This window comes from Hemitrygon akajei, chromosome 6 (genome assembly GCF_048418815.1).
Source record: "Hemitrygon akajei chromosome 6, sHemAka1.3, whole genome shotgun sequence".
NCBI lineage: Eukaryota > Metazoa > Chordata > Chondrichthyes > Myliobatiformes > Dasyatidae > Hemitrygon > Hemitrygon akajei.
In genome coordinates, this window is record NC_133129.1 from 35,933,519 (window position 1) to 35,947,866 (window position 14,348).

Genomic DNA, 14,348 nt, shown 5'->3' on the forward strand with positions numbered 1-14,348 from the left:
TTTCATCATAATAATATCTCCATTAAAATAACTATTAGCAAATGGAAAAAACAAAATAACACAGGTGACTGCAAATCTTTAAATATATAAATATTTCTACACTGTTGCATGAAAGGGAAAATTAATTGATGTTAATGCACGTCCGTCAGATGGTAAAGTGTTTTCATTTTTTTCTTTCAGCCCCACAGACATCAAAGGAATCAATTTCTGCACTAAGTCACATGATCACGCACCTCCACAGCAGGACTAAATTATCCAGTGGGACGACTCACTGTTTCACTCCATACAGGTAATTTTTTTTTTGCTTTTATTTCACTCTTCGCATCCTCCTTCCTCCATCTTTGCATAAATATGTTGATGGAAGAGGCAAGAGGAAGTTATGAATTGAGGGGAAGAGAAAGTTATTGTGGATCCCTTCTTGCAGGGGTCCCCAACCTGGGGTCTGCAGACCCCTCAGTTAATGGTAAGGCTCTATGGCATTAATAAGGTTGGGAACCTCTGGCTTTGAGGCAGAACCAGGCAAAATCATAATTGAGGAATAATAAAATAGTAGAGACATTAATATTCTGTGTTAGCTAAATTCATGATCTAATGAGAAACGTAAATGTGAAAATAGTGAATAAAAACATACGATAAAAGCTGACAGGAATAAATGATCAAATCTGTGCTAGAATCAGGAGGTCTGGACCACTAAGCTGCAGACGTGATTCTGAATTCTACTTTGGAAACTGGGGTATTTATTTTTAAGTTATTATATCTGCAAGGAAAAAATGTTTACATCATTAATGGTGACCATGGGCTTGTGGATTGTCGTTCAACTGGTTCAGTGAAGGAAATCCATTATCCGTATTAAGCCTGCTCAAGCATGGCCCCAGAGCAAGCTTTGCGGCTCCTGTCTCCTCAGCCCAGGGGTAATTAGGGATCAGCAATAAGCGCTGACTTTGGCAGTGATATCTACATAAAATGGGTGAATAAATAATAGCTCTTTTTAATCTCTTGTTCTTGCTGCCCAAATCACAAGGAATTAGGTGGCTGGAGATTCAGCCACAATTCTAATTTACAGTTCCCTAGAGTAAATGACAATTCCCACGGATTGTTATTTAACAAGTATAATCTATTCATGAAAGTAAGAGAGAATATAGTCCGGAGCAATATCCATAGTAAAAAATCAACTATGAAGGAAGTGGTGAAAAGCACTTGGGAGCGACAGGGGAAATCACCATCTAATTACCGTAGATTTCGCACTACAGAGCGCACCTGATTAAAAGCCGCTGGCTCTAATTTTAGAAAGAAAATCAATTTTGTACTTGTACAAGCCGCACCGGATTTTAGGCCGCACCGGATTTTCGGCCGCAGGTGTCCCACGTTGTAATATGAGATATTTACACAGAAAGATATTACACGTGAGGATTTTTTAACTTTTAATTAAATCCATATGGTAACATAAACAAATACATATTGCAAATGCTTTTTTTCGAACCGTGCCTGTAACGCGGCTACTTTTAAATATACGTTGCGTATACTTTTTTACTGAACAACATTCCAATATCTCCTAACGACTGGTAAAAAATATATATACTGCAGCCTACCAGGAAAAGTTATTGATCGCCTTTAACTTAAAAGCAGCGTTCGCTCAGATCTAATGCCGCTCGCGTAATGCGCTCGCCCCCCTCCTTTCCGTTTATCGCAAACCGGTATTTTTCCCACAAGACGCGGCGAAACCGGGTGTGACGTCATAGCATCCCGCGATGTAGTACAGAAAACAAAATAGTTAAAACACTTCTAACTTTAACTAGAAAATGAATTACTAAGCGAAAATATTATAAACTAAATAACTGCCATAAAGGCAGCACAATGCTTTTCTTCGAGTGTTTTCCATGTTGATGAGGGTGAGTACAAATGACTGATTTACAATAATTTAATTGTGAAAGTGCGCTTGATTTATCGTACAATTTCATTGGACCTCTGTGAACTACTCATCAATTTTATTGGTCTACTGTTACGAGGCAAAATGTTTTTGGCGGCATGAAAAAAAATCATGCATTAGCCGCACCGTAGTAAAGGCCGCAGTGTTCAAAGCTGTTCAAAATGTGGGAAAAAAGTAGCGGCTTATAATCTGACATCTACGGTAGGTAAATTGAACACAGTTTTACAAAGGACTTTTCGTGCGTCTAACAAGCAGAGTGGATAAGAGGAACCAGCATTTCCAATAAAAACAATAAACATAATATAATGAGTAATAACAAAAGAGCAGATCTGAAAAATTGAACTAACGGTTTCAATTTGTGTTGTATTTGATGCACCATCAATAACTCACTCTGAGACGTAAAAGCGAGGTATCGGCTTTTATTGACTGGAAGAAGGAACAAGCAGTGAGTGACCACCATACTACATCCTGGAGACTGAGAGGCCAGGCTCAGACCTCCATCACCTTTATACAGGGGTCTGTGGGAGGAGCCACAGGAGCAGTCATCAGGGGGCATGTCCAGACAGGTATATGTAGTTCACCACAGTATTATTACTATAATGCGAGGACTGGGCCTCTAAACTGCAGTATCACCTAGCAGGGGTTGGCCTGCACAATGAGCATCAGGGCCGGTTGAGAGAACATCTTGGTGGGCTGGGAGGTGTGGACTATATACTGTACATGCATATTCTGCATTGCCGTAATTTTACTAATATCCTATATGCGCTTGTATATTTAAAGACTGGGCCTCAAAGCCATGGATTCGCCTAGTGGGAGTTGGATGTCAGGGTGAGGATTGGGCCTCAAAACCATGGTATCGCTTAACAGGCGTTGGGTTGGGTCAGCAGATAATATGGGTGGTTTGGGGATTCTGGGCAATGTACAAACGCTGTGTCAGTGTATTTACCTGATATTCTATATGGGTTTGTTGACTTGTATGTTCAAGGACTGGGCATCCAGCCATAGTGTCTCTGAGGAAGGGGGGATCGGGACACTTTTATTCCAGAATGTGTTCTTGTGTATGACTGTTGGTAATGTGTTTTAGCACCTTGACCTGTGCTAACGCTGCCTCAAATTCATGAGTATTCAGGTATGGTTGAATGACAATTAAACTGGATTGAATTGTATTGTCTTATTTTGCTCTTTACAGCTCTTGAGGCCAACCTCAGCACTGCTCTCAAGGTGACAAGCAGGGGATAGCTGAAAGCAATTCAGCATGACTCGCTCTGTGACACACATGAATGCAAAATAACTGTGAGACAGCACAAGCACGCAACTGTAGAAAAGATTATCAATCTGTTAAGTGAAATGGTAAAGGATTTTATTAACAACCTGTTTGTTCTTGTAGTTATACAGACAAAATGCTGGAGGAACTCAGCAGGCCGGGCAGCATCTGTGGAAAGCAATAACAGAGGGTGAGGGGGGAGGAGAGGAAGAAGTACAAGATAGTAGGTGACAGGTGAAACCGGGAGAGAGGGAGGTGAAATAAAGAGCTGGGAAGTTGATTGGTGAAAGAAATAAAGGGATGGAGAAGAGGGAATCTGAAAGGAGAGGTCAAAAGATCATGGAAGACCAGGGGGGAAGCCCCAGAGGGAGGTGATAGACAGGTAAGGAGAGAGAGGGAAATGGAAATGGTGTATGGTGAAGCAGGGGGAGGGCAATTGCCATAAGTTTGAGAAATTGATGTTCATGCCATCAGGTTGGAGGGTACACAGACGGAAAATAAAGTGTTGTTCCCCTAACCTGAGAGGAGGTCATGGACTGACCTTTTATTCCATCTGGGAAATCTCCAACCTCCCTCTGGTCTCCTCCTCCTTTCCGTTCTTCCATGGCCTTCTGCTTCTATCAAATTCCCTCTTCTCCAGCCCTTTACCTCTTTCACTAATCAACTTCCCAGCTCTTTACTTCACCCTTCTCCCTCTCCCAGCTTCACCTATCACCTACTATCTTGTACTTTCTCCTCCTCTCCCCCCTCACCACTTCTTACTCTGACTTCTTATCTCTTTTTTCCCATCCTGATGAAGGTTCTCAGCCCGAAATGTCAACTGTTTCCTCTTTTCCATTAATACTACATGGCTTGATGAGCCCCTCCAGCATTTTGTGTACATTACTTGGATTTCCAGCTTTTGCAGATTTTCTCTTATTTGTTCTTACAGGTAATTCATGTGATCTACTTTCAAACTGTATGATGCAGGCCAGCTTATATTTCAAAAATGTAAACTTAGGCACGTGAATATGATAAAAATGCTATTGAGTTGCGCGGTGGATGGAAGCCATAGGAAAACTTTTGTTTTATATCTTCCAGTTATTTAATGCTTTCAATTCAAAAAGAGGATTTGAAAATAAAAGTAAAGGTAACTGGTCCTGGTAAGACCGTATCGGGAAAATTTTGTATAAGTCTTGTTCTCTACCTAGTAAACAATATAATTACAATCAAAGGAGTGCAGTGAAGATTCACTGGATTGATTTCTGGGATGGCATGCTTGTTGAGAGAGGAGAGATAAGACTGTGGCCCTAACATGGAGATACAATAGACAATAGACAATAGACAGTAGGTGCAGGAGTAGGCCATTCGGCCCTTCTAGCCAGCACCGCCATTCACTGTGATCATGGCTGATCATGCACAATCAGTACCCCGTTCCTGCCCTCTCCCCATATCCCTTGACCCCGCTATCTATAAGAGCTCTATCTAACTCTCTCTTAAATACATCCAGAGACTTGGCCTCCACTGCCTTCTGGGGCAGAGCATTCCACATATCCACCACTCTCCGGGTAAAAAAGTTTTTCCGCATCTCTGTTCTAAATCGCCTACCCCTTATTCTTAAACTGTGGCCTCTAGTTCTGGACTCACCCATCAGCGGGAACATGCTTCCTGCCTCCAGTGTGTCCAATCCCTTAACAATCTTATATGTCTCAATCAGATCCCCTCTCATCCTTCTAAATTCCAGTGCATACAAGCCCAGTTGCTCCAATCTTTCAACATATGACAGTCCCGCCATTCCGGGAATTAACCTACGCTTCACTCCCTCAATAGCAAGAATGTCCTTCCTCAAATTTGGAGACCAAAACTGCACACAATACTCCAGGTGGGGTCTCACCAGGGCCCTGTACAGCTGCAGAAGGACCTCTTTACTCCTATACTCAATTCCTCTTGTTATAAAGGCCAGCATGCCATTAGCTTTCTTCACTGCCTGCTGTACCTGCATGCTTGCTTTCATTGACTGATGTACAAGAACACCTAGATCTCGTTGTAATTCCCCTTTTCCTAACTTGACTCCATTTAGATAGTAATCTGCCTTCCTGTTCTTGCCTCACATTTATCCATTTATCCATATTTATCACATTTATCCATATTAAACTGCATCTGCCATACATTTGCCCACTCACCCAACCTGTCCAAGTCACCCTGCATTCTCATAACATCCTCCTGACATTTCACACTGCCACCCAGCTTTGTGTCAACAGCAAATTTGCTAATGTTACTTTTAATCCCATCATCTAAATCATTAATGTATATTGTAAACAGCTGCGGTCCCAGCACCGAACCTTGCGGTACCCCATTGGTCACAGCCTGCCATTCCGAAAGGGACCCGTTAATTACTACTCTTTGTTTCCTGTCAGCCAGCCAATTTTCAATCCATGTCAGTACTCTGCCCCCAATACCATGTGCCCTAATTTTGCCCACTAATCTCCTATGTGGGACTTTATCAAAAGCTTTCTGGAAATCCAGGTACACTACATCCACTGGCTCTCCCTTGTCCATTTTCATAGTTACATCCTCAAAAAACTCCAGAAGATTAGTCAAGCATGATTAACTGTAGTTTTCACCCCTTTTTTAAATAATTGATCCAAAAATACAAACTATTAAAGAGGAAAAACAGTTTGGAACTGTAAAGAGTCAAAAATATTATTTCAATGAAAGAGATTTGAAATTAAAGCACTATAAAGAATAACAACAGGCAACGCATACAACATCGATCCAGGCATCAACTGCAAACACAGCAAATTCACTTCATGCCCTGTTGATCTTACAAGATCCTGCTCTGGGTGGCTAGCTTGGAAATATATCTCATCAACTGACCAAGCAATAGGTTGCACTCTCAGAATCATTTTTTAACAAGTCAGTGCCTGATTCATCCTTCACTGGGCATATTCTGAATTTGCTTGAGTGATGATCACAAAGAAATGTAAAAGTTTTTTAAAAAGCTTCAAAAATAGTGATTACTTTAAAATACATGAGAAGAACAGGAGGGTTTCAGGTCAAAATAAAACAAAAGACAGAAAGTATATCAAGTGTTAACAAGAGAAAATCTGCAGATGCTGGAAATCCAAGCAACACACACAAAAGGCTGGAGGAACTCAGCAGATCAGGGAATATCTATGGAAAAGAGTAAACAGTCAACGTTTTGGGCCAAGATCCTGATGAAGGGATTCAATTATTGACTCCCCTAGACAACTGATCGCTTAGGGTTTACTTCCAAACACAACAAATGATATGACTTCGTCCTGATGAAGGGTCTCGGCCCAAAACGTCGACAGTGCTTCTCACTATAGATGCTGCCTAGCCTGCTGTGTTCTACCAGCATTTTGTGTGTGTTGTTGTTTGACTAATTTTAAGTTGATTTATCAGGGGTTTCCAACCTGAAATCCACAGACCCCTTGGTTAATGGCAGGGTGTCCATGACAAATAAAAAATCTAGGGAGATCAAAAGACCAGTAAGCCTGTAATTTTCTATGTAGGAGAAAAGGATAATTGTGTTTTGTTAAATTGTCCTATAGTCATACCTATAACTTCAGGATATTCTTTTGAATTTTAATGCATGTAATGATATTTTCCATTAAAATTTAACTTAGATCCCTTTCAATAAGTGAAAATCCTCTTCTGTAGTCAATTACCAATGGCTTTTTCAATGATTTGTATCATAGCTTATGTGAATTGTTGTTAGACAGGAAAATTAAGATGTAGATTCTAGTCCAGTGTACTTCTGAGCTGGTGAATTAAACTGGTTTGAGTTACTTATTAATTATTAACTTTTAAACCTGAGTACAATAATTCAGTCATGACACAGAAACATTACTTCAGACTCCTGCCAAAATAAACGAGGTACCTTGTTTGACTTCCTAATTGCTCTAAAATCCAATTTCCTTATATTATTACACTTCCATAATATATTAAACAACAGCAACTGTAATTGGCATTAGTCTTAAGAAACAAACTTATTGTATTGTTCCTGATGTTCCAAGTGCAATGATAGTGAAATTAGCAATGTTTATCCCATTGAATTTCATTGCTTCACATACATGTGTGTTAAAACACAACTATTTGCACATTTAATTTTATTTATTTGTAGAGATGCCGTGCGGAATAGGCTCTTCCGGCCCTTCAAGGTGCGCGGCCCAGCACTCCCCGGATTTAATCCTCGCCTAATGACAGGACAATCTACAAGGACCAATTAACCTACCAGTCAATATGCCTTTGGATTGTGGGAGGAAACCGGAGCACCTGGAGGAAACCCATGCAATCACATGGAGAGTGTACAAATTACTTACAGTCAGTGGCAGGGATTAAAACCGTGTCACCTATACTGTAAAGCGTTGTGCTAACCAGTATGCTACAATGCCGCCCCAGTGAAAAACTAACTTCTCCACAGGTACATTCATGGAGTTCTTACAGATGGAGATCTTTTCGGAAACTGTTGAATGAGTCTATTTAGCCATAATTACATATGAGTACTACATGATATTAAGGAACCCAAGGGAGAGGAGTGTGAAGGCAACGAAGTGTCCCTGAGCAGTGCTGTGGTAAAAAGATTAGCTGAAGTTTTTTTGAATAGCAGAGAATGCACAAAAGGTCACAACTATTTCAGGTGAAGGATCTCAGCCCAAAATGTTGGCTCAGTATTTCCCTCTACAGATTCTGCCTGATCTACTGTTTTCCACCAGTAGTTTAATTTTTGATCTAGATTCCAACATCTGCATTCTCTTGTATCTCATTTCTCTTTCTAATTTTCTTGCATTCAAATGCTGGATGACTAATGGATAAAGGGATTCAAGGAGGCTATTCAACATTGCTTTCAAAGCACCTTTTAGGGAAAAGCATCACATGCTAGTCTTGTCAGAAATACACAAAGCTCATAAATATAAAAAATGTGAAGTGTGATATCTAATTCCAAATTACATGATATTAGAAAGAATTATTTTTATAATGTTTTATTAGCCTGTACTGTATTGTTGTTTTAATCATTCAAATTTTATATTTGAATAGTGCTAAAACATTATTAAAAAAAGGGTGGCATCTAAATGGGAAGAAGGTTCAAACATCAGAGGTACAGGGGTACTTAGGAGTCCTCATGTAAGATTCCCAGAAGGTTAATTCACGGGTTGAGTCTGTGGTAAAGAAGGCAAATGCAATGTTGGCATTTATTTCAAGGGGAATAAAATATAAAAGCAAGGAGTTAATGCTGAGGCTTTAGAAGAGACCAGTCAGGCCACAGTTGGAGTATTGTCAATTTTTTTGGGTCACATATCTCAGAAAGGATGTGTTGTCATTGGACAGAGTCCAGAGGAGATTCATGAGGATGATTTTGGGAATGAAGAGGTTAACATATGAGGAGTGTGTCATGACAACTGAAAGCAAAAGAAATGTAGATGATGGAAATTTGAAATAAGAACAGAAGCTAAAAGAAATAATCAAAGATCATTGGACTTCTCTGAGGATAGCAATGAGCAGGGGTGGTTTACAGCAAGTTGTCTGCATTGACTCCATCTCATTACATATAACTCATGCCACATTGGTTGCCACATAAACCTAACTATACCCATGATTATTTTAATTAATTTCAAAAAATGGAAAAGATGGAACAGCCTAAACATTGATAAACAATAAATTCATTGTTACTGAGTAGATCTGCATATACAACACCAAAACTTGGTATCCTTGATGGGTTCCCAAAACAGACGAAGAAACAAATGCTGAAGGAACTCGGCAAGATGAAGGCAAGTGATAGATGTTGTTGCAGATTGAGATCTTACATCAGTTTGCATCCTCCAGCAGTTTGTTCTCTCACTTCAGATTCCAGCATCTGCAGTCTCTCGAGTCCTCAAACATTCCAATGTAATTATTAAGTTAATAGGTAACAAGCAAGATGGTTACATTACTCGACGTTTTTCTGTCAAGCTGTTCTGAATATACAGAAATAACTGCCTGGAAAAAGAATGGAAAGCCTAACGTGAGTTGGAGCTTACTTGCCTCAATAGGGAAGGAGGCAATTCAGCCCATCAAATTCATGCCAATTCCCTACAGAAAACTGTCATCTGTCCTGTTCTTATTTCTGTATAGCTCAGTAACTTATTCTCTCTTATATGCATTTCTTTGGCCATTTACAGTAATCAGTCAATCTGGTTGTGGATTTTTTAGGATGTGTGAGGAAAAGTCGAGAGTGCAAGGCAGAAAACTATACAGTTACTGGGAGAACGTGCAAGCTCTGCAAAAGCAACATTGGAAGATGTGGACCAAACTCAGACCACTGGAGCCCCAGAGTTACCACTGACCTCTGTACTCCCATATTAAGATTCAAGTATATTTGCTATCAAAGAATGTATAAATTATACAACTTGAGATTTGCTTGTTCACAAAGTAAGAAACCTGAAAGAACCCAATTAAAGGAAAAAAATAAATGACCAGCATCCAATGCGAAAAAAAAGACACAAATCATGCAAATAATTGAAATGAACGATAACATTCTGGACCAAAGTTGAGTCCTCAGATCCAATACCCAAAATAGAACCAAAACCTCACTTATCAGTTCATTGTATTAGCAAGCACAGCAGCCAGGGCAGTCTTCATAACTGCCGCACTACGGAGAGAGGAGTGACTATCGAGGAAAATGAATGAAATCGGCTCTTGCCAATCCTGACCTCCTGTCTTTTCAGTCTATCTGGGCTGGTGTTTAACTTGACCAAAAAATGGACAGCAAAAGGCTCTGGTGCCCTAGAGAGAGGGGAGCCCATTGTGGAGGGCAAGCAAAATCAGCTCTTGCTTCGGATCTGGACCAGCATATGAATTGCCTGAACAGTGAATCGTACCTTGCACCAGGACCCAGCTGTAGTGAAAGGCTCTGGGCCTAGATGACGCTGCCCAGTGACTCGCTCCGTGCCCAGATTTTCCCACCCAGCCCGAAGCTGCTCTCAATCTTGTCAAATCAGCATGGTGCCCAGAGTGATCCAACCTTGCACCCGGGCCAGTTGTATGGACACCGGATCTCCTCTGATTAAAGGAGCAAGTAATGTGTAGGGTCCAGGTTACAAGACCATAATGAGAATTAGACCACTCTGACCATTGAGACTCCTCTGCCATTTGACCATGGCTGATTTTTTATCCCTCTCAATCCCGTTCTCCTGCCTTCTAACCTTTGATGCCGTTACTAATTGAGACCCTATCAACCTCCACTTTAAATATACCCAATGACTTGGCCTGTTCAGCCATCTGTGGCAATGAATTCAACAGACTCACCACACTCTGGCTAAAGATATTTCTCCTCATCCCTGTTCTAAAGGTGTGTCCTTCTTTTCTGAAGCTGTGCCCTCTGGTCCTAGACTTCCCCACCGTATGAAACCTCCTCTCCATGTCCACTCAATCTAGATAGTCCAATTTTCAATATTCAATATTTTTCAATGATATCTCCCCACCTCCCCCCCCCCCCCATATTTTTCTCAATCCCAGCAAGTAGGCCCAGAGCTATCAAAAGCTGCTCGTGCATTAACTCAGTCATTCTCAGGATTATTCTTGTGAACTTATCCAATGCCAGCACATCCTTTCTGAGGTAAGGACCTCAAAACTGTCCACAACACGCCAAGTGTGGGGTATTACATCCTTTCAGTTATGATTGTTGACCAGTGATTCTCAAAGAAATTGCCAGTTTACACCACCACTCATGATCAAATGTACTGCTGCCTTTCATTTTTGAGGTTCTCAAATAAATATAAACTGAATTGGAAGTTATTTTTGGAAACAGTCAGGAAACGGGAAAGAGAAAAATTAGAACAGGAATTAATGTATTTTTTTCTGGTTTTGAGATTTCATCCTTATTATCAAAATTGGATGCTGTGCCAACCATTGAAAGAGACTCAAAAGCTCTTCATTTCCCATTTCCCCTTTTTCTTGTTATTACTTTGAATTTCCATCATCTGCAGTTTTTTTTGCTTTCAATTGCAGCAAAAGGAGAATTAATTATGTCATGGAGAATCCCAAGGTTTTTGTCATGGTCCGGTCCGAAGTCCGCATTCCGGTTCACGGTCTGGTCCGTGGACTCCAGACTCCGGGTCCTCCAGCTGTCCCTTGTTTTGATTGGACTTAATCATAAGCACCTGATGTTCATCCTGGGGCTGGGAATATAAGTGGCCCTGGGATTGAGTGTGGTTGGGGGTTGTCTTGTCAAGCTTCCCTGGGTGCAAATGGCTGGTGGAAGGGTAGAATGGCCACTTGCCATCTTTAGGCTGGGATGGAGAACCATTGCTTCTTGGAGCCTTGCTGTCAGTAGTTGGAGCTGTTATTGAGGTATGGATTTGGCTGTTCCCTGGGCCAGCTGGGTGGCTGTCAGTCACTCTGAGCTAGGTAGGGATCTGGTTGTTTCTGTAGCCAGCCAAGGCTGCTGGCTGTAACTGTGACTTGGAACAAACCCTGATGCAGAGATGGAACTGTCTGTTGTTCTTTGATGTTTGTCTCTTCCTGTCCTTGCCCTGTGGGGTAAGTCAGGCTGTTCTGCTGTTGCCCTGTGGGGGGGAATCTGTCTTGTCTTTGCCTTTGTTGGGTAAGTCAGGCCATTCTGCTGTTATGTGACAGATGGTCCTGCCCCACCTTGGTATGGAGTGAAAGTTGAGTCCTGGCTTGTTGCAGGATAAGTCCTGGCTCTATGCTGATGTACTGTTCCTAGTTTGCCTCCAAGCTCCAGCCTCTGAGTTATGCAAGCCTTGAGCTCCAAGAGCCCCAGCCTCAGGACCCCAGAACCCAGGCCTTGTCACATCTGCGCCTGGTTTGGGGTCTGAGCCTGGGTCAAGACCCAGGTTCTGGGTCCGTGTCCAGTCTTGGGCTTGGTGTCCACCCCAGGCTCCTTGTTCCCAATCCCTCGTCCTGGTCCTGCTTCCCTAGCCTAGTCTGTGTCCTGTCCTGGCCCTAGTACTTCAGTGTCTGTGTCCTGCATTTGGGTCCGTTCCCAACGCCCTCCTTATGACAGTTTTTCCCAGCACTGATTGTCAAATGTCTCCTCACATTGAACTGAGAGCAACAAGATTCCAGACACCTCCCCAAATCAAATTATGGATGATCACCTGGCACATAGCTTGGAAGATGATAAATTACATTAATTTGTTTGCTGGAATGTGGAATTTGCTGTGTCTTAAAAAGGTAGGTGGACAAGTTCTTACAAGTAGAAGCTACTGGTGGCTACATGGGTTGAAATTGGACTCCTGAAACTTGTTTGTGTACTCCTAGATGGATTTCCCAGCATCCGTTTCCAAATTGATCAATTTTTTTTGTACTTCTGCCTGCTGTTTGCTCCTTTCAATCAGATGCAAAATACTCACTGCCTTCTCAGTTATTTTCTCTTAATTTTGAGTTGCAGTGGGCCAGGAATTCCTCTGAGCTGAGCGTGATTAACATTTTAATCAGAAGATACCTTGAGAATATCCCTGAAGCACTTCTGTCATTCTGGTAATCTGCTGTTGAGATTGAGTTCAGAAGAAAGCATTTGACTTGGGAGCCTAGTGTTGGGTGCGTGGGTGATATGGTCAGTGTAGTAAGAGTCTTGGTCCTGGGGAATTTAGCCTTGGAAAGGATGCTGACATTGCTTTCCTTTTTCAGATTCAGATTAATTTCTTTATCACATCCACAATGAAACTTGAGTGAAATGCATCATTTGTGTTAACAACTAACACAACCCAAGGATGTGCTGGCGGAAGCCGGCAAGTGTTGACATACATTCCAGCATAAAATGGCATAGAACAACACAAGCAACAACAACAAATAACAACAGCAAAACAGACACCTTTCTTCCAGCACACATGGACAGGCCTCCAACTGGTAACCTTCACACATTTCGCAGAGATGGCTGTAGATTCTGCCTGACCTGCTGAGCTCCTCCAGCATTTTGTGTGTTGCTTTGGATTTCCAGCACCTGATTTTGAGATGCCTGCTGTAAGGTGTCAATGTCTCCGAGGAAAGTGAGACTGCAGTTGTCCCATTGATCGTGAATGTAGGAACGCATCTAAAATACTCTTCAAATACTCCAGTCAGAGGTCATAGATTTAAGATGAGAGGGGGAAAATATAAAGGGGACAAGTGATAAGTTTTTCACACAGGGTGGTGGGCATAGAATGAGCTGCCAGAAGAAGTGGTAGAGGTGGGTACAAAGTTTAAAATGCATACAGGTAGCTTCATGGATAGGAAAGTTTTAAAAGAACTTGGGACAAATGCAAGTAAATGGGTTAAATGCAGGTAAGAACTTTGGTCAGCATGGATTATTTGGTCCAAAGTGCCTGTTTCTGTGCTGTATAACTCTAACTGTAAGGTAACAGGTTTCCTGCCACATCCTGAGGTTTATTGGGCACTAGAAATTGCCCCTAGTATAATGATTGGAAGGAGAATCAGGTTAGTGTTGATGGGGATGATGATGGATCATTAAGGACTCCCATCAACACTAACCTGATTCTCCTTCCAATCATTATACTAGGGGCAATTTCTAGTGCCCAATAAACCTCAGGATGTGGCAGGAAACCTGTTACCTTACAGTTAGAGTTAAACAGCACAGAAACAGGCACTTTGGCTTGGATGGTGAGGATTATTTGGTCCATTCTTTCTTCTCCCTGGTGACATCAGGAAAAGGTACAGGAGCCTTGGGTCCCACAACACCAGGTTCAGGAACTGTTAATACCCTTCAACCATCAGACGCCTGAACCAGAATGGATAACTTTACTCACCTCAACACCGCACTGATTCCACACCTATGGACTCACTTTCAAGTATTCATGCTCTCAATACTATTTATGCCTTATTTATCTATTATTATTTTGCTTTTCTTTTTTGTATTTGCACAAGTTGGAATTTGGTGTCTTTTGCACATTGGTTGTTTGTCCATCTTTGTGTGTAAGTTTTTATTGATCCTATTGTGTTTCTTTTTATTTATTATGTATACCCGCAAGAAAAAGAATCAGGTTTGTATATGATGACGTATATGCACTTTGATAATAAATTTACTTTGAACTTTGAATTTTGAACATTTTTTAGAGAGATCGTAAGTAGAGGACTGGGATTGATGAGATGGCTCTGAAAATTGTTATAGACTTGATGGTTCAAAGAATCGTAGAGCGTCTTTGGCCCTTTAGACCA

At 41.4% G+C, this 14,348-nt stretch overlaps 1 protein-coding gene across 1 annotated transcript in view; it reads left to right on the plus strand.

The window, feature by feature from the left end:
- LOC140728952 (organic cation/carnitine transporter 2-like) overlaps window positions 1-7,064 on the plus strand; it is a 55,760-nt gene extending 48,696 nt beyond the window's left edge. Inside the window, exons 10-11 of the mRNA XM_073048086.1 lie at window positions 181-289; window positions 3,117-7,064. Of these exons, the coding sequence (XP_072904187.1) occupies window positions 181-250 (70 nt within the window). The 3' untranslated portion in view covers window positions 251-289; window positions 3,117-7,064. The remainder of the gene's footprint in view (window positions 1-180; window positions 290-3,116) is intronic.
- Window positions 7,065-14,348: the final 7,284 nt, after the last annotated feature.